The sequence below is a fragment of the Fringilla coelebs genome (assembly GCF_963513975.1).
Source record: "Fringilla coelebs genome assembly, chromosome: 7".
NCBI classification, from domain to species: Eukaryota; Metazoa; Chordata; class Aves; order Passeriformes; family Fringillidae; genus Fringilla; species Fringilla coelebs.
The window spans coordinates 7142590-7163262 of NC_140035.1; the positions used below are offsets into that span (position 1 = coordinate 7142590).

The 20673-nt window shown below is 39.1% G+C and overlaps 1 protein-coding gene across 1 annotated transcript in view; it reads left to right on the forward strand.

Moving 5' to 3' along the window:
* Window positions 1-20673, forward strand: part of NCKAP5 (NCK associated protein 5) — a gene marked incomplete at both ends in the record, with an annotated part of 327343 nt that overhangs the window by 277497 nt on the left and 29173 nt on the right. The window contains 2 exons of the mRNA XM_084209164.1: window positions 1434-1512; window positions 19433-19747. Coding sequence (XP_084065290.1) covers window positions 1434-1512; window positions 19433-19747 — 394 coding nt within the window. The remainder of the gene's footprint in view (window positions 1-1433; window positions 1513-19432; window positions 19748-20673) is intronic.

Here is a 20673-nt window from a genome sequence, read left to right on the forward strand (position 1 = left end):
TCACCTTCAGAGGGATACACTTCCCGTTAGTGTTCATCAAAAAAGCACTTTGCTCTAAAGGCCAGCCAGCAGAAATACATAACCCTTCAGCCTACACCAAGGATATTCCATGTTCTCCAGCACTTTTTCATGTCCTTGGCTGGAGCTTAAGGTGAGATACAATCATTTTTGTGCTGCACTGCTTCATTTCATCTTTGTGATTTTATTACAGCCCTGTGTGATTTAGAACAGCCACAGGTTTCACTTTGTGAGGTGGGAATGTGGCACCAAACCCCAGACACCAGGAGTTTTGTGTGGCGCTGTGTGTGCTCAGTCTGTGTGTTTGGGGAGCGCCCAGGGATCTGTCCCAGTGTTGTGAAATGTCACAGCAGCACTTGGCTGGGCACTGTGCAAATGGGAGAAACTGCTCCACCTGGAACTGGGTGCCAAATAAACCCTCACCTCCTCATTTTCCATAGCCTGAAGAGAGGCATTTCGTAAGAAAGAAAATGCCTGGGATTAAGAGATGATAAATGCACTTTTAAAAATCTGGAGAGCAAGTCTCTGGTGTCATACTTAGGCTGCTCACAAGAGGTCAACAGGGCTACTTGTGAGACCCAGCCAGCAGGATTTACACTGTGATCAAAGATATGTCATGCAAATGATGATAAATTCCAGTGGTTTGGATTACAAAATGTGCTCTTGTTATTGTGAGCGTGCTGTAAGCAGTTTAAAACAGCAGAGAGTGATTAGCAAATAATTTAAGATCCCTGAGATCTTGAAAGCAATTTTTTCTAGGGTGCTGCCTTTCCTCCTCTCATCACCCTGGAAGTATCTGGATTCCTGTTTGATTTATGGAGCATGGCAGAAAAATATGTCCTTGAAACTGGATTGTGGCCACTGATGGCACGTGATGGAGGGAAGGGCATTTATTTCACTGTGTGCTAGGGAGGGACTCAGGTTATCTGTACACCTGGGAAATAGGAGTGCAGCATGACAGGGCAAGGACACATCTTGGAAAAAACCCATAATATCCAAGGGTTTTGAATAACACAAACTTGAATACCACACACAGGCTCTTAGAGTGCACTGCGTTGTTAAAGTAATTTTTTCTCTCTGTCTAGCTAATAAATGCTTTTAAACAGAGGTGGAAATAAAAATGCCAAAGTTCAGTGTTTGCAAACTAAAGAGGTACCACACCATACATTAGGTTTCTATTTTGAAGAAGTGCATCTTCCAAGGGTATTTTTCATTGCTGCATGTTGTGATTTTGAATGAAATTAAAGTTGTTATCGTCAGACATCATTCACAGAATAAGACAGGTTATATATTCCACTCTTAGCTGCCATGTAACTTTACTCTGATTTATTTCTGCAAAACATTCTGTAGTTGTCATGAAGCAACATAAAGAGAGTCACAGGTGTTCTTCACTTTTGTTGTTGCACTGTGTACAGGCCAAAGTAGTCACAGAAAACCTGCAAGAAGAAGAGGAGGACACCATGACAAGGACTACATGTCAGAGTCATGTGATAGGTACAGAATTATATTTTACACTGGATTTTGTTGCTGTCAGTTCTTGCAAAAAAGACATGTTGAATTCTCATTACTTTGTTTGTTTGCCCCCTTATGTCAGCTTTAGCCTTCCTTTAGCTCCTAAATAGCCAGATTTCATCCAATGCATGAGATGAGCACACACCATTACAATTGTGGGTCAATGCAATGGTTGATTGGAGGGCCTTGGGTTATGAAAGATCATTTCAGCCTCCAAGAACAGTGGGTTACACACAGTGGCTTAACATAAGGGCTGTTGTGCATGGCACTTTCAGTGGGAATAATACTGACATACTGTAACTCTCTCATCTGGCCTTGAACTAGCAAAATGCAGAATAAAATGTAAACAGCAGAATAATTGCTGTGATAAACTAAGCCACAAGGAACTGCAAACAGGTGCCTGTTCAAAAGACCTTAAAGCTGTTATTGAAAATAAAGTTGCCTTTGCTGTGGAAGGCAGCAAAGACTAAAAATTACTATGTGCTCATGACTGGCACATAGTAATTTTTAATCTCAGTACAGGTAAAAATATCTAATGGAGGACAGAACAGAAGTCTGAGGTTTGTAGTAGAGCAGAGTGTCACCAATATAAAGAACTGACTGAACAAGGAAAATTCACCTTTAGCAAGTTCCCTTTGCAGATAGAGGCTGCAGCAAAAAATTTCATTAAAAAGTTAAAATCTGATTCCATTCTTTCTTGCCAGAATCTCTTTCATTTCACTGGTACTGCCAGCCCAGCAAGCCCAAGCAGAGGTATCATGTCAAAACACATTTCTTTTGGGAGCAGTAGGAAAATGTTTGCATGCTTCATTGACTTGTACAGCCCTTTCAGTCCCAAATCCAGACAAATAAACTCTGGCTGTGTTACCTGAAGGAAAGATCCCTAAACTCTTCCCTCTCTGAGAACTCAGCCATCACCTGGCTCCATGACAACAGCTGAATAACAAGAACTTTGCACACTGTAAGACTCTGAGGGCATTCTGTCAGTGGTAGGCACCAGCAGAAATTCACAAACAGAAATTCATGCCTCTCATGCTGTACATAAAGGATTTCTTTTCTGGTACCAGAAATTGCCCAGCACAGAATACCTCACCTAAGATTATTCAAAATTATTTTTCCTCATACTGAAATAATTGCTTTGCCTCCATACCAAAAATTCTCAAAGCTTTTAGTTTGAATTATGTGAAATGTTTTAATTTTTTAATCTAGATACTGAAAAAGAAAAAAAAGAAAAACAAACAACTATTTGCAGAGTTTTGTTTTTGTTTTTTTTTTGTAAAAAGACTGCAGAGTATCCTTGTTGTTCATCAGTGTGATTGGTGATTGTGGCTGAGGCCTAATTGCTATATATTTATATTTTATTTGTTATTGCATCCTGGTGGCTTTTGAGATATTAATATTTTGCTCCTCCCACAGGCACCAAATCCAGTCTCTGACAGGACGTAGTGGTTATGGAGCAGGTTGTCAGATGCTTTTAAAATTTCTTTATAGAGGTTCTGGCATTTTTCTGATACAAAAGTTTTCATAGAAAGATACTGATTTTTTCTCCTGCTGAAACTCTATGCAGCCACAGCTTCTCTCACTAACCTGTTCCATGGCCTCAACACCCTTATAAGTAAACAATTTCTTACAAATTCCTGAATCCACTCTCCATCAGCTTAAGGCCATTTCCCCAGAAAACAAAGTTTTCTGTGGGTTTTTTGCTGTATTTTATTGCATTTATTCTACTGGGTTTTATGAAAACAGTCTTAGAGCTGAATGTATGGTAGAAAAGCTGTCATTTAGCAGGGAAAATGTTTTTTATGCAGCAGGAAAAGCATGTGTTTCTGTAGCTGTCACTAAAATGACTAAACTGATAGCAGTCCTGCCCAGTTAACCAATAATCAAGGTACTAATAACAGTCCTCTAGGGAGGTGCAATGTGAGACTATTCTGGTTCAGCTCGTCCTAACAGTGAGATACTCCTGGGTAGGAATCAGAAAATGTGTAAAATACCAGCTGCTAGGTTTTTAATTGTCAGTTGCTGATCTAAACCAATTGAAGTGTTTTGCTGGCTCTTCAGATTTGCTCAGTTGAAGGAAAGCAACAATGGCCAGTTATATACAATTTCCCTCCTCATATACTTATATCTCAGGAACACACAATCATTTCCATATGAAGCAGTCATTATATTGTGCTATGTTGTTCTTCAAAATACATTTAAACCATTGGAAAGTTTTTTAAAATGTGTTACACCCTGGATGCCTTTGCTGTGGTGTGGGTGAGGCAGCAGAGATGCTGCAGTGCTGCCACCCCCACGGACAGCAGACCTCAGGACCCCTGAGTGTCCTTTTGAAGTCCAGTCACCCTCAGAGCTCTTCCCTCAAGCCCTTTGCAATAAAGCAGTTGTGTTTTGAAAGAGGATGAAGTGGAAAGTGCTGAAGTACCTAAGAGGAAAGGACATGATGAAAATAGTGACTTCTTCTTCTTCATGTCATGGCAGACTCCCCAGCTCAGACAGGTACAGCAGGGTCTTCAAGTATTCCTATAAATAAAATTCCTTTATTGAATGCACAGATGATGTGTCAAGATCCTGACAGTATTGTTCCCATGTAAACATAAAAAAAAGGCACCTTCATTTTATGAAGAAAAAGAATTCTGTTCTCCCCAAGGGAGTGGAAGTGTCACTATTTGTCTTGAATTTCCCCATTGTCACAATGACCCAAAAATTTACAAGACAGTTACAGATGACACCTTTCACACAGAGTGTAATAATTAGGCAACTTGAGAGGAACAAAGCATTTGTTAAAAAGTTCAATATTTCATATTTCAACTACTGTTTCAAATTAGCAGCTACTCCTGGAAAAGTGTGATTGTATTAATTAAAATGCATTCAGAATTTTCATTGATAAACAGCTTCAAGGGAAAAGTCAAAAATCCATGGCACAAGCAAACAAATGCTAATTACTGAAGAATTCATTCTTGCAGTCAGCTTCACATGGGAATACTGGGGTATGCAGCAACAGTATTTTTGAGTAGACACAAATTAACAGGCTGTTTTCTTTTTGGGAATGTATCTGTAATGAACAGGAAATTTAGTTGTAATTAATCATATCATTCTTCAGTGTTGGTATGAACTTCTGCTGAGGCTGAAGGGAAAGACTGAATGTGCCATTTTCCCAGACAGCAACACTTTGGTGATTTATCAAACCCCAGTTTTTGAAAGTTGCATGATAAAAATTCTTCTGGGTCCAGCTTCCATTTCTGTTACCCCAAATGGATGAAATTTTGTTAGAAGAGCAAGTCAGCATGGAATAAGCTTTTTGCTAATGATACACTGAAGCTTCACACAACACAGAGCCTCAGCTTATATAGGCTGATGAGAAGTGTCTGAGAAAGTTTCAAGTCTGTTCTTAAATTTACACTCAGGTTTCAGTAAAAAGAAAGAGGGGTTCTTTTTTTGTCATAGATATTTCAATGTGTGAACGTGTTTATTTACCATTGTGGGTTTCCAGCAAGCATTTCATCCTTAGCAACATGAGTGAATCAAACTCTTCTGGTCTAAAGCACTGAAATTCAGGAGTACGTGGAAGCATGGGCAGTTCATCTGAAGGAATTGTTTTATTGAAGTGGAAAGCTTCTGGTTTCAAATGTTATATTTAATATGTCACTGATTGAGCTAAAAGGCCAGATTCATTGTATAATAAAAGCCTCTTGAGTTTGGATATCAGGGGCAGCACTGCAAGTAGATTTTTTTTCATCAAAATAACATCACTGGTAAGAATAAAATAGATTTTAACAGTCTGAATAGACCTGAAGTTTCTTGTGGGTTCTCAAGAGAGAAAATACTTGCTAACAGGAGAATTGGTAATAGCCATCCAAAATCCATCTGGGTGTTATTGGTACTGCCTGCTCCACTGGAAGCACAAGGCACATCCTACTGAAGTTGTGTGGGGAGTTAAATCCCTGAGGCAGGCTGGGGTTAGAATCCACAGCAGAAAGATTCACAGTTCCTGGAAATAAATTACCTAACTGTGCATTGACCCTGTTGTTTGTTTGGAGAATTCCAAGTGAAATTCAGAGCTGGGCAAAGATTATGAAGATAAAGGCAGCCAGAATTCTTGAAACTTTGAAGAAGGACTCGGAACTAATATTTGTCAAATTTTCATTAGAGGTCCAGGTCAGTTGCTCTAAATGGATTCATCCAGTGTTAAATGGGAACCTTGTAGATAACACAGAGCAAATGTCTTCAGAGACTTAAAAGGGTTTTGAAAAGTCTCTAGCTAGGTAAAGGGTTGGGCTTCCACACTATTAAAGCAACATTAAAAGTGCTCTGTAGGCTTTGGTGCTTTGTGCCAGAACAAAAACACACACTGAGGTCAAGGGATTCTTTTGTAGCTCTGCCGTAGCCCAGTGCTCAAATCCATTAAAGTTCTCGATAATCATCTGCCTCATGGCAGATTTGATCATCATTTTTTCTGCTTTCCAAGAAAAACCTTTCAGAAGGGTTTTGCTGTGTAATTTAAAGGCAAACTGGTAAAAAAAACGAAGAAACTTTTTTTAAAATTTTTAAGAAACTTTTTTGAGATTTGTTTTCTTTAGGGAGCTTTTGGTAGAATCCTTTAGATGCTTCATGTTCCAGAGAGGAAGCATTGTGAGTATTTTATATGTTGCATTGTGTTTTAAAATTCCCTCCCATAAGCTTTACATGCAGCAAAGTTATCAAAGCCCATTTCCAGTAGAAACCAGGAAAGTCCTTCACAGAAAGTTTTATAGATAAGCTGCCAGCTCCTTGATAGTAATTTTACAGATATATTGATAGCAAAGGCAGAACATGTAACTTTGCAGATAGAGGTGGGTTTGACTTGAAATGAAATGTCAGCATTACAATTATTTGTATTAACATATCAAATACTAAATATGTTAACCTTGGCTTTTGTATTCTGATATTGTTTTATTCAGCACCCAGTAGCCATACTATGAAATTAGATGTATGATAATAAGAGAACACACTTCATGAGCAGACTTTTCTATGACAAGGGCCTGCATTCTTTGTAGTGCTCCAGATAAAATTGTTTTCTGCTCCTCTTTTCTTCCTGGTTCTTATGTATGTTTTTCCCACAAAAAGACGCATTTTCTTTTCTCATCTTTCTCCTCATATCTGTTCACCTGCATCACTTGAAACTGGTGATCACTGCTTGTGTGGACAAGCACAAATCCAGACTACCATTCAGAGCCTTTCTCTATCCATACCAATAACCATTTCTAACCAACAGATCCTTGCTCCAATGCCATCTGCCTTTTTTTTTTTTTTTCCTCTTGGTTTCTTTCTGAAATCTAGATCTGATGAACACTGGAACTGAGAAATGATGTTTCATATTTCATTTCTGAATGTGCCATTTAATGTACATACTCTTAGTACTTAGTTATATAAATTATCTAATGTCTTATTCCAAAGTTTGTTGAAAACAATAGCAGTCCCTCTGCTTGTAAGAAGCTTGTTCCAGGTTTCCAATGAGAGAAAAAAACACTGGACACCCTCCTCTGCCAAACCAATCATTTGGTTTTGCCCACCATTATGCAAACTACTAAAACTGGGTGTTTTTACTGGGGTACTAAGTAAACAGCTATTAAATTCATGTTTTCTCATTCTTGGGGAATTGAAATAGATGTGTAGGAAACAAGCCTGATTAATGTGGTAAATACATTAAATGTGACATGCATCATCCTAAAGCATGTCCATTAAGTCTGATGTATTTGAGCAAACACATTTACATTAAGGAGCCCTCAAAACCTGGAGACAGATTATGTGAGGTCTGTAATGGATTACTGAGATAAATGTGACAGGATAAGTGAGAGAGGTCAGATGGTGAGCAACTTCTTGTGTTATAGCCTGTGCATTCAGGAGAGAGAGGTGATCCACATCACTGTGGAGAGGCAAAGGGATAAGCCACAATTTGCTTAAATGCTCAGCAAATCATTGGGTGCTTCCAGAGCATGTAATGAAGAACAGTATTCAACTATTATGGTGTCATCTCCCCTCAAAAGAAATCCTCTCTTGTCATGAAGTCTCAATGCCTGAGAAAACAATTTATCATTGTCAGCATTAATTCCTTTCATCAGGCCATTGATGGAAGTCAAGAACCATTTAGCAATCATAACTGATACAGCAGGTGAATCATTCATTTACACATTTTCAGATAAAGGGAAATTGTTTGCTTTATCTTCCCCATCACCACTCAGCAAAGCTGTGGAATGCCTAGAAGTCTCTACACCTGAGGTTGTCTATAAAAGTCATCAAGCAAAACCAGTTATCACTGAATCCATTTCCAGCCTGGGTCTGTTCCTATTTCACATCTGCAAAATGTTCCATTTTGATACAGGTTGTGATAAGATTTTTCATGGACACCCTATATGAGCAATGGTATAAGGATGCATGGATTTATTTGCACATCATACCAAAGCTGTTTTCCCAAGCCCTGTGTGCATGTGGAAGGTGAGAGGTTGGTGTTAGATGTGTAGGTGCTGGTTGTATTGCTTCACAAGTGTGGTAGAGCCCTGAAATGGGAGTTCAGCAAAGCAGGCAACTTAAAAATCTGCTCACTTGCCATATCTAACCAGCTTCCAGCTTGGATGTTAATCCAAAGGGCTAGGCTCCCAATTGCTAGAACAATAATGAATTGATAAATAGTAAAATTAATTGTTTGCCTCTAGCAATGCTGGGATCCACACTTGTTCCTTAAAAAAAAATCAAAATAAACAAAAAAAGCCTCCAACTCCAACACCATAAGTGTCCTAAAGGATGGGAGAGACCATGACAATCTTATCCATCATTGGGTCACTGTACAGAAAGGAGGCACGTTTGAAAGTGCACAAACAGAACTGAGATCATCTGGATAAGAAGCATTCCATTTGTATTTTGACTTACCAGAATACCTCAGTCAGCCCCTCTAAATTGATGCCATTTGCTGCCTCCATGTAATATCCCCAAAGCATTTACATTTCCATGCAATTATCAAGCGCTGTTCTTCCCCTTTTGTACTCCAAAATCTCCATTTTCTGATCCTTCAGCACCATTGAAATGACCTGTGGCTGTTGTTTACTTACTTTTCTGAACCAGAGCAGCTGAACTGAGTCATCACTGATGGGAAATCTGGTTTAATAACTAGTAGGCATTGCAGGAACAACTCCTGTCCTGTGTTAGAAACATCCCCTTAGGCTGGAAGTCCTGCTCAGGGACCTCATGAGTCAAGTTTTTTAAATCTTCAAGGATATTGTTCTACATCTGTTCCTGACCAGTGTGCCTTCTCTTTGGGAGACTTTACAGAACATGCAGCAGTCCCACATTGCTGTGCTGCAATATTTGTGCTGCTGAAGGTGTGCTGTGATCCTGCTATTGAGTGCCTTTCCAGGGCAGTGTACAACAGCCCTAATTACCATTCCAGGTCTTGCTCATCACCAGTACTCACCCTGGTGCATAAAGCTGACTAAATATCCTTTCCTCCTGCTGAGGTGCTCTGCTCATTCTCAGTGGAACTGTATTAAAATAAATGCCTGCTTTTTTGTGTGTGGCTTTTGTATGGGTGAGAAGGTGAACAAGCTACACTGCAGAGCAGACAGCTGAGAGAGGAGTGCCATTATGTGTGCTTGGAGCACTGTGAGCAGGATGAATAGTGTCAGCTGAGCTGTGTTCTTGACCTGTTTGGCATTTGGACCTTGCTGCAGGGGTTGATTTTGAAGTGATGGTCTGGAGGAGCCCATGATAACAGAGCGAAACTTTCTGTGCATTTTTTTAATTGATACTTGTATTTTCATGAAGATGATGGAGAACCTTGCCAATGAGAATAATAAGACACTAACATCCATTAATGTCTTCTAATTTATGTCAGCTTACCTTCTTCAGAGTCTGGCAAAGACAAATCATTTCTTTGTACTTTAAAGATAGTACACATAGCATTTGTCTAATTGCCAATTCTTCTACAGCTCTGCTGCTGCCTACTGTCTAGCTTGTCTTCCCTCTGTGGAGAGAATTAATATTTTGGCTCAACACTTCCTTATTAGCCACAGTGATTTGCTGTTAATTTCCTTCTTTGTCATTACATCTGTTCTCCCAGAAATACCAAATTTTATCACTAGAATGAGAAGTGTGTCTCTTTATGCCTTATATATGGGATACAGTCTAATTATTATTCAAGATACTGAGAATCTGCTGGTCTCGTTCAGGCTTAAAATGTCAATTAAACAGGATGGCCAAGTTCTGCCACTCTGAAGTTGGTGCTGCTGTGTTGATTTACAGTATTTTACAGTCTAGCCCAATCTATATTCATTTTTATCACTCAAATCAGCACTGTGCCTGATTATCCTACCTCTTATAGGATTGCACACACTGGTAGTCTCTATAGCAGTGTGAGTCCTTCTGTTTGAAACTTTTTTACTTTACATATTTTCCTGCTCCTGGCAAGGGCCATCTGTGGATGTGTGTATGAAACTTCAGTCATGCATTTCCCATTAATTCATACAGCTGAAGTACAACTGAGCAAACTGAAAAGCATTTCTAGTGAGGATGTGTTATTTTAAACATGTTTCATCTCTGCTCACAGGGACTTTATGCCCCTTTTCTACAATGAAATTTAGTATAACTGTTATGAAAAATACATTTTTACCTGAATTATGAGTTAAGTTTGAAGTGTATTGGCATATGCCTTTCCATATTCTCACTCTGAGGATAGGATGCCTATTGCTAATTGTTTTGCTGTTTTTAATTGAGTTTGAGCTTTGATTCATGTCTTCAGTCTGACACCTGAATTGTTGACAAATGATTATGCAATTAATCATCACTGGAGATCATAGAAAAACAGACTCTTCAAAAAAAATCACTCTAAGAGAGAAATAATGCCTATACAGTTAGTGCATAGTTTTTAGTACTAGATTAACGCAATTTTTCAGTGTTTGGACAGTTCACTGTTAGGAAAAGAAAAGGAAATCAATCAATATATTTACAGTGAATCATTTCTTTACTTCCTTTCTTTAACAAGCAGAGGTGCAGTATGTTGTTTTGAAGCTGTGTATTTTTGTAGCACCACATAACATGGCATGCATTTTTTGCAAAAAACAGAATTCCTGAAAAAAAATCTGAGTTCATTCTTCTGGCTTCAAATCATGATGGTTTCTTACCAGCTCCTGTTTCCCTGCAGTTAGTTCCACATTGATTCAGCTGGTTTGGAGGAGCTGAACTTAGGTACCAGAATGGAAGGATTCTAGTGCACCTAAAACTGTGCTCTCACTCTGGTAATAAGTTTTCATTAATTAAGAAATAAAATCTTTTTTTTTTTCAGGTGTGCATGTGTATTTTAGGTAATTGTTAGCAGTACCCTTAAGTAAAGCCATCTGCAGGGCAAAACTAAAAATAAATTATTTAAAGTTTCATGTAATATTCATGTGGCTTTAATTTCAGTATTTTTTTGTACTAACAAACAAAAAGCAGTGATGTTACAGAATAAATATAGCACGTTCTCTAGTGCATTTGCAAAACCCAGAGCTTCCTATGCACTTAGAAACTGGTCCATGTTTACCAGAGACAGCATTTTTGCTTAGAGCACTATCCCTAGTCCTATCTGTTGGGAATAGAAAATCAAAGAAAGTATCTCACTGTGAGTGAAACCAAACTCCAGTTTATAAGAGAGTTGCTTAACAGCAAGTAAATCAGTGCTTCCATCCTGTTATCCTTAAATGCCTCCAGCCCAGTCACCAGTGAGCAGCAGCCCACATAGAACAGCCAAATGCTCCCCTGGGCACCCATGCAGCCCATGTCTCTGAGATGCTGTGTGACCTCTTCACCTCTCTAACTGTGGTTTAATGCAGTTATTCTTAAAATAAACCAGCTGCCTCTAGTAATACCAGCACAACCCCAGTCTTAATGCTTTTTGTAAGTATTTTGCAGCTGGCTGTTAATTCCTGAACAACCTCCAGAAAGGCTGAGTGGAGGTATCTGTGCACAAGCATTATTCATGGCAGGCAGTGCAGGTTGGTTGTGCTCTGACTGCCAAACATCCACGTCCTTTATCCTCGTGGCAGCACTCCAGGGATGGAGAAGTGGGATTAGCTCTGTGTTTTAATGTGAAGAACTGGTGCATAAAGTGAGAGAGATGAAGGCCTGTGGTGACATGGGAGAGGCATGGCTGAGGCAGCCCTTAGACCTGGGTGGATAACAAACCATCCTGTCCTGGGCTTTGCTGATTTCTGGGAGCTGGGATGGGTCTCTCCTGTTGGAAGGGGAGCATCCATCCATACCTGCAATGAGCCATCCCCAGGAAGGTGTTCCTGACACTCTGCAAATGCTGGCTCCCAACCTGCACATTTCAGGGTTCTGAGGGAAACAGAAGGCTCTGCTCAGTGAAAAAGCCTGGGAAGGCTCCATTCCTACATGGCAGCAGACCTGTTGCTTATTCACACCTTGCTTGAGATGTGAGGACTTCTCCTTCTTCTCAGCTCTAACTCATCTGTAACTTTCTCAGAGATAGTTGCAAAGTTGTAAGGCTGATTGGCAATGTAAAGGGGCATATACAACCAGAAAAGAGGAATAGCTCCACAAAGAATTTCTAGGCTGGCCTCACTGACAGCCAGGCTGCACCCAGTCTTCATTTAATTACCTTTTACACAGAGCTTCAAGCTGCTCTTCAAATGAATTATAAGTCTCAATATATCTTTTCTCGTAGGCCTAAAATAGTATCTATTCCTAATAGCCTGTCTCCTGAGAACAGTGAGGAGATTTTTAGAAAGAAAATATAACAGCATCATACAAGAGAGATAATTCCAGGTGCCATTGGCTGTGAGACTGCCCCAGCTGGAAAACTGCACATACACCTTTGTATTTAATAGACACTTGGAGATGTGGAGTAGAACATTTTAAAAATTATCTAAGCTCCTTCTCCAGCTCATTTTATCCTCTTTAACAGCACTATTCCACATTGCTTGCCACCAGTACAAGCATGCAGGGACCAGACCTAAATGCCTGGAGGAGGATAGAAAGCATTTGTTTGAAAAAAAAGTCCATAGATAACTGCTAAATTGGACTACAAGATCATTAGTATTCCCTAATAATTAAAGCTAATCTTGACTTACTAGTGGAAATGCAATTTAAGATGGGACTGGAATTAAAATGAGGCAGCAATTATCTGTTTCAACTCAGAAAATACACTTCAGATGGGATTGTGGTCATGGAAAACTGTGAAGACAGCTGACAATTTATTGGATAAATGACATATTGAAGTTGGTGGGTTTTGCAAAATAAAGCGTGACTAGGAAGAAAATAAAAAAACTACTGAATAAGTTGGTAAAGTCTGTGTTTATTTAGTTTATTGTTATTATAAATAGGCATAAATTGTAATCCCAGATTCAAGTAGCCATGAATGAAGTTCCATCATTTGAAAATACACAGTACAGTCCTCCTCCAATTTATCCTTCCTTAGTATATGTTGGAAATAATCCCATGCCAGCAGTGCAGTGCCCATGGCAGTGCAGGGCTGTGAAAAGTTGGGTCTTGTCTAGTTTTCCCTTGGATAGCCTTTGGGCTTTTTTAATTTTGCACTCTGATTGTACCTCAGATCTACACAGAAAACAATAATGCACTCATCTTTGATCAGCTGGATCAAATTATAGTGTAAACCCAGAAGGAATAATCTACTTTAAATTGACATGGATTTGGCAGAAGTGCATTTTCTTTTTTTTTTTTTGTGGTTGCTTTAGCATTGCAGATGAAGAGAAGGATGTGCAAATAAAGAGATCTGTTTTGCCATCTGTAGTTTAACTTCTTCCTGCCAATGCCACATGTAGCTTAAAGATGTTTATTAACTTTTGAAAGAATTTTGCAGGGACCTATCAGCATTTGAAATATTCTTCTGAAAAGAAAAAAAAATAAAATCTATTAATTTTTAATTTGGCATGTTTCAAAATGCTAGGAGAAGCTATATGTTCCCTTTGTGTTCCAGAAGAAAGCCAGTAGGTGTTATCTGGTTCCCCATGACAGCTTAGTGGAAACTCTTGAACTTTCTAATGCAAAGAAAGGCAATTTGTTAGAATTTATTTATTCTGTTACTGATGGGAACTACGTCCTTCCATTTTTAATGTCCTGGAGACTCCTTGAAGGAGGCCTATTCAGTGTTATTTACCTCTCAAAGCCTGTCAAGGCTTGAGCCTGTACTTCTGCAAACAGCTTGCTGGAAATTTCCCAGCGAAACTGTTCTTGATACAGAGCTATTTTTGACTGATTTTTTTTTCCCTGAAAATGCCTGCTTTCTGTGGAGAATTCTGGTGGATACTTAAAGATTTCAGCTGAAATTTCTGTCAATCATGTACACTTTTGTAGGCCAAAACTTGAAAATTTATGTGAGGAATATCTCAAACCAGCTGTAGTGGTGAACACAGGGGAGGATTCCACATTTTCATGAGGTGGGATGCTTCTTTTAAAGAAAACACGTCCCTGTGCTACTAGTATTATGCCTAGAAAGCCTGATGCAAGCAGAACTACCTGTGATCTTTCTGACATAAAATACATTTGTCATCTTTGTTGCTGTTTATTTTTAATGGGAAGATAGATTGGCCATCGAAATTAAGTAACATAAAACCTTCTGTAACTTTGCAGAAACTGTTTATGTGTCATTTGAAGTAGAAATTGCCTGACCCTTTTGAGTGATGCTGTATTTGTGCACTGCTGATTGATGCCTTGCTTTAGCTCTGTGGGTAAAACTTGGCATCTTGTGGTTTCTGTGAAGATTTTTATGGATTATTCAAGAATCATAGAAAAACTCACATATTGTTTTAAATAGGTGGTCAAAATAAGCATGAGTTATTTTATAGAATTCTCAGCAGTGTAACAGTCCCTGTGTAAAGCAGGACTTGTATGTGATTTGTGAGTAGACTGAGCATCTGTGAAACTCACTTAGGATGCAACATAAAAAGACTTTATTAAAATGGGAATCTTTACTTTACCTGAGGAAAAATTATGAAACACTCCCCAGTTATTCAGTTAAAGGTTTGTTTGCAATAACATGTGGCATTATATCCCCCTTAGCAAAAGCATGTTTTCATATTATTGAAGGAAAGTGTAATCAGAAGCTTTCTTTAAAAGATATGTCACCCCCTTATGTCTTCTCCTTTATGAAATTCATAAAACCTCTTCATTATGTGCTAGGACTCAACCATAGTTTCAACATTAGAAAGACTGACATGTCCCTAATCTAAAAGTGGGATGGATTTTGCTCCACTGCTTGTTTTAATACCCTATTTTGCAACTATCAGTGTAGAACTTAATCAGGGCTGGACCCACATTTCTTACATTGTGCTGGAAGCAATTCCCTTCACAGGAGCTGTTCTATGCTTCCTTTTATTTTTCCCCCCCAAATTGATTTTCCTTTCACATGCATTGTATGAAAAGAGGAGCAGAGCAGGGTGCTGTGAAACAGCACAAAGCAGCGTGGTACCAGCTCAGAGGGAGAGCTCCTCTCAGTCTCACAGTGAGCCAGAGCAGCACTTCTGGAGGAACACAAAGCAGGGCAGCACTCAGCTTCCCTGGGTGCTCTCTTCCAGTCTCCAGTGAATGTACCAAGGATGCTTTCTGAGATGGAGGTGATGTGTTTCTGGTATCTTTGTGGCAAGTGTTTCAGGAGAAATAAAAAAAGAAGTTGAGGAATAATTAGGTTTAATGATTTGTTGCTGGTATTTAAGATGCATTTTTAAATTATCTACGCTCAGGAGAATGCCCTAAAATACTTCAATTAATTCTAAGCTGTCAGTTCGTATCAGTGGGGTATGTTTACTTCTAACTCTTTAATTTTTGCATTTCAGAGGAAAATGTAAAAAAACCCTACAGAATGAGCTGCTAGAGTTGTTTTCCCCTGTGCTGATCTGATTTTTAGAATTCCTGATACCTGCCAGCCTGAGTGCATGTCCCTTTCCTCCTCTCCTCTTCTGCAGACCCTCAGAGTGGTGCAGAGTTTTCACAGATCCTTTTTGTTCCATCTCTAATTTGGGTGCTGACTCTGTGTTGAAGAGACCTTGGTGATCTACTGACACCAGAGAATGTTGGTGAAGCACCAGTGATGATGCAGCATTGCAAATCATTGTCCAGCTGCAGAAATCACAGTGGTGTCCAGCTGATGGAGCACATGAACTGCAGGATCGCCCTGCGTGTGGAAATACTGAATTTGAAAATTACTGAGAGGGAGTTCAGCAAACTTTCAGAAAACTTTCTATGCAGTGATAACTTCTTTTTTTCCTGTGGTTAAGAGGCTTCTTTACATCAAAGGTCTTCCTCTAATTTTCCACTGAGCTCTTACAACACCCTGTCATCAAGAGGTTCCCATGCAGTCAGGAGTTTCTTGACCTCCAGGAAATATAAATTCTTCCTCGTTTCTGTTTTCAGTTTGGAATTGTTCATCCACAGTAGGACTTCTAGGGACTTTGTTTTAGGTCCAGAATCAAATCCCCATGATGAGAGAGAGGGGAGGGGTTATTTCAGGCTTTTGATTCTAGTCTTATTATTCAGAGAAATGGCTGATGATGAGTCTGTCTGTGTCCATTATAAAATCAATACCATTCTGTGAGCTTCTTTCTTCCCTGGCAAAGAAAGAGGAAGGAAAAAAAAAAAAAATCAGAAACAGGCAAGGAATTTGGCTGGTATGCCAGGAAGAATTCTCAAGCAAAAGTAATTAAGCTCATATATAACTCTTTCCAGACTTTAATGTTTCATGGAGTCATTTTTCATCTACTGAGTGGTACTGTCACAGCACCAGAGATTTAACTTTTACATATTTTCATTATGTAGTCTTGTGCAGCTCTTGCTGATAACAGTAATTTGAAGTGTCAGTGCAGCTGATGAAATCAGATGGGCCATGAAGCTGTTTGAAAGCTGTCACTGGGATGTATAAAGTACTTTTTATTTTGCATTTGCTTCACAAAAATTTTTTAAAAACATAAGCTAATGTGTATTTGTTCTTTCAGTAATACAAATTGTTCTGAAAGATACTTTTTTATTTGTATTATGTAGATTTAGGAGTGAATTAGTTAGTTTCAGTAATGAAAAATAAAAATCCACAAAGAATTTTGTGGTTTCTTCTGGATTTAGGACTAGGTTTTTGAGGATTGTTCAACATAGCTGAGTCACAGAATTTTCCAAAAATCTGTCTCTAAGTGTCACAATGGGAGCTGCCAAGCATTGAGAACTTTGAAAACCAGACCCTTTTGTGGTTTTTCAGAACTAAAAATTGAGCTGTGTGAGCTATTTTAAAAATCTGTTTTCCACCTGGTATATTTCCTTTATCATAGATAAAGTCTCTATGAAGGAAGAATATAATTGATTAAAACTTTTTTTCCTTTTAATTAAATGTGATACCACTGGTGTGCTCCTTCATCACTCTCCCAATTATTTTGGGAACAGCAGGAGACTGTACATTCTGCAAGCCTGGCCCTCAGTATTCATTTCTTTTGATTTTCTGCCATTGTTTTCATAGTCCATTCCTAGATGTACACAAGGTAGTGGTGGGCAAGAGAAATCCATATGTCATTTTAAGAAATGCCCTCAGAAGATTAAAGTTTCCATCTTCCAGTTCTCCTTAGCATAGGCTGTAGCTTTGCTTTTTGATATAAACTTTGACTCTACTTATTTTTCCTGTAATAATTTTGAGGGAATAACTTTTTCATTTCTTAGAGAATGGTAAGAAAGGAAACAACACTAAAAGATCCTTCAGAGTCCCTGTGGAAATGGGTTCCAAATCAGGTCTCACACTGACCATACAGACAGGAGAGGGGAGATTCCTCAGACTTCTGTATTTTTTATGTTTTCAGTTTACTCTGTGTCTCTCTGCCTCTCCAACACAACCAGGGTTGCTCTGATGTCTCTTGGTTGAGAGGCAGATAACAAAAATACTTTTTATTCCATATTTCCCTTTATTTGCTAACTCTCTCACCAGCAGTCTTTAGTTGAAGAATTGCCTGTCCATGAGCTAACATGCTGTTTCAGCTTGATTATCTTCAGAAAAATGGCAAGGGCAACATCTGGCATTTTAAATTGCTTTTCCACACTCCCACTTCTATCTAGGTATTTTGCTATTCAAAAACAAACAAACAAACAAAAAAGTTAGAGGAAATATAGCTAAGATCAGAGGGTTCCTTAGATGGCATTCCTCCTTTTGATGCAGCAGAACCAAATGTAATTCCCTTTTTTTTTTTTTCAAAAATCATTATGACACATTAGCACAAAAATGTGACAGAAAATGCAGGTGCTAGCTAGGCATGCCTTCCACACCTTACCTCCTTTGGAGGGACATTATGGACCTGCAATAATTGTGTGAGGGAAATCAGAGTCACTTACTGCCCTTTTAAAAGGTGATGCACAGAGAATTTGCTGCTGCAGCTCAGCCAGGCCCTGTAAGGTGCAGGTGCTCAGTGGGACTTTCAGTCCTTCTTTGATCCTGAGTGATGAGGATAAGGCAAAGAGGACCACATAAATATAGGCTGCTTCTCCTTTCTCGAGAACCCTGAAATAGAAATACATATTTAATTTGTCTGTAAGTGGTTTCTTCCTTGTTATCAAGAAAGGCCCATTGAGATGAAGATATTTAACAAGAATGACTATGGTAATGTTCTTAGTTCAAAAACAAATAGGCAAAACCCGCAGGGGAGAAATATTTCCAAATTTTTTGAGAGTATTAGAAACATTGCAGAGGAAAAAATAATGAAAATTACTTGAGAGAGCACTGCCAACTACAACAGACTTAAATAACAATTGGACATATCATAAAAAAAGTCAATACTCAGAAACACGTAAAATAGAGGTGGAGAAGATACATTGAGCCATGTTCTGCATCTCCTGCTAGAGTACAATTGTTCAGTGCAGTATATCTTTATTCTAGTGTAGCCTTAAATTGTTCAAAGCAAATTCCTCTGCTTCCTTTGGGATCGTCTGCCACAGACTTAAGATCTTGCTGTCAAGGGATGTTTCCAGACATTTAACCTAAATTATGCTCATTTTCCAACCATTAGTGCTGAAGTTCCCTCCTTGGTGTTTATAGCTCTCAGAAGGACCCTGCCATCACAGGCTCTTCAATATTGTTTGCCCCTTATAGAAACAAAAGGGAATTCTCTGGAAGCTGATGGAGGATGGGAGGGCAGGGGGGTTGCCTGTGCATGCTGGTTGCTCAAACAGCAGTGAGCACACAGCTACACCTGTCCCTGTCCCATGGTTTGTACAGCATCTTTCCAATAGGATGAATAAGCTGGAGGGCTGTGTGGGACCACAGTGCTTCCAAAAAAAAGTATAAAGGTATCCCTGCCTGGCATGGTGGACACTTTCCCAAACTGGGATGTGCAGGACCAGAGTGGGATGAGGTAAACAAAGGCAGGGCTGCTGCTGTCCAAGATTTTAGGGTGCTCTGAGAGATGGGTATCTCTGAGAAATTCTGTAAATCTTAATTTTGTGTAAGAATACGTGATGCATTTTGGTTAACACTTGTGTGAGGAACAATTAGCAAAACACAGGTGTGGCAAACCTTCATGGAGTGTGGGTTGATGTTGGAAGGAATATATTGTACTAGTCCATTCTACACACTGGCACTCTCCAGACATTCTGAGGGCTTTCAAATTAAATGATTTTCAAATTTCATCTGTAATTGCTTCCCAGGACCTGCCCCACTAATTCACTGTCACACTGTTGCTCCAAAGCAGGCCAGTGGCAATGTCTTGGTGCTTGTTTCATTTCACTGCACCTCAGCAGGGATTTCCTTGTATTCAAGTGCCAAAAGCATTCCAGTGACAGGTAACAGCACACTCACAAAATGTTTCCCCTCCCTTTAAGAGGCCCTTTTTTCCCCCTAGATCCTTTCCTAAATACCTTTAGCTGCATCCCATCATGCCAATTTCCTGTGCCTTAGAGTCCTGCTGCCAGATGAGGACGCTGGACAGCGGGATTGGAACCTTCCCCCTCCCTGACTCGGGGAACCGATCGACGGGGAGACACATTTCCAAGCAAGAGCCGCCCTTGGACACGGGAATCTTTGCAGAGTCTGAGCAAGTTCCTCTTTCAGCTCCTTCAGTAAAAGCCAAAACTCTTGAGAGAGAAGTGCCTTCAGCAGCTAAGAGCCAGGAGTCTGTGGAAAGTGTAATTAGTCACTCAACATCCGATCCGGCCATGACTGCCAAAGGGATACGACCTTTTCAAAGTCGCCTTCCCAAACCAGCTTCCTCAGGTAAAATGGCAATTACACTGAAAATCACGTTCTTTCTGCCTTGGCCTCTGTTTTGATTAGCAGAAACCCTGTAATAATGGCAATTGATAACAGAAATGTTAAATGTGGAGCAGAAAATACTCTCTTCACGAATGCGCAAGGTTAACAAGTTTGTGACCTGAGCCATTTTGTTATACAAAATGCTTATCTGAGAAAGAAAAATTAGTTTAGTACTTGAAAGCCTCTTCTCAAGAAACAGTACTTGAAAAAAAAAAATCATATGACAGCCTTGGAAGTTGACTTGAAAAAGAATATGGATGTTCAGCAATATTCAGGATCACAGTGTACAAAGTACAAAGCACAACCATGTTGTGATAAATTCATAATGACTTGCTTTTGATAGTGGATTTGAACTAAAGACTCATTTGGCCTCAATGCATAAATTCTGGCCCACTGAATATATGGCCTTGACCTCAAACAAGGCTCTCATTACTTTACTACATCAAACAAACACATTTCTGTATATGAACATAAAGTACCTGACTTTCACTTAGGAGCTATGTGTGTGTTTAAGCTATAAAACAAGAGCTGACAAAGGTATAAAAGGACTGGCAATCCATCAAAGCTCCAGAAAATAACTTTGTGTTAGTAAATACTTACATTGAAGTCTGTGCATTTTTTATAAACAAACACTGACTATTTATATATGTTTTTGGAAGGCTTTGGGGTTATTAATATATATTTTAATAGCATTAAACATCACGTAACATTAACAATAGGGAAATTTTCATAGCACAACAGATACAGCAGAAAGCACAGTAAAAGTGATTAGTTTAATGGAGAAGGGTATTGTTTTATAATGACTAAATGCAGTGTCACTCATTTATGGGGGTTATGGTGATTAGCACTTTGTCAGTCCAGTTATTGCTCCTGTAGAAGCTGTGAGT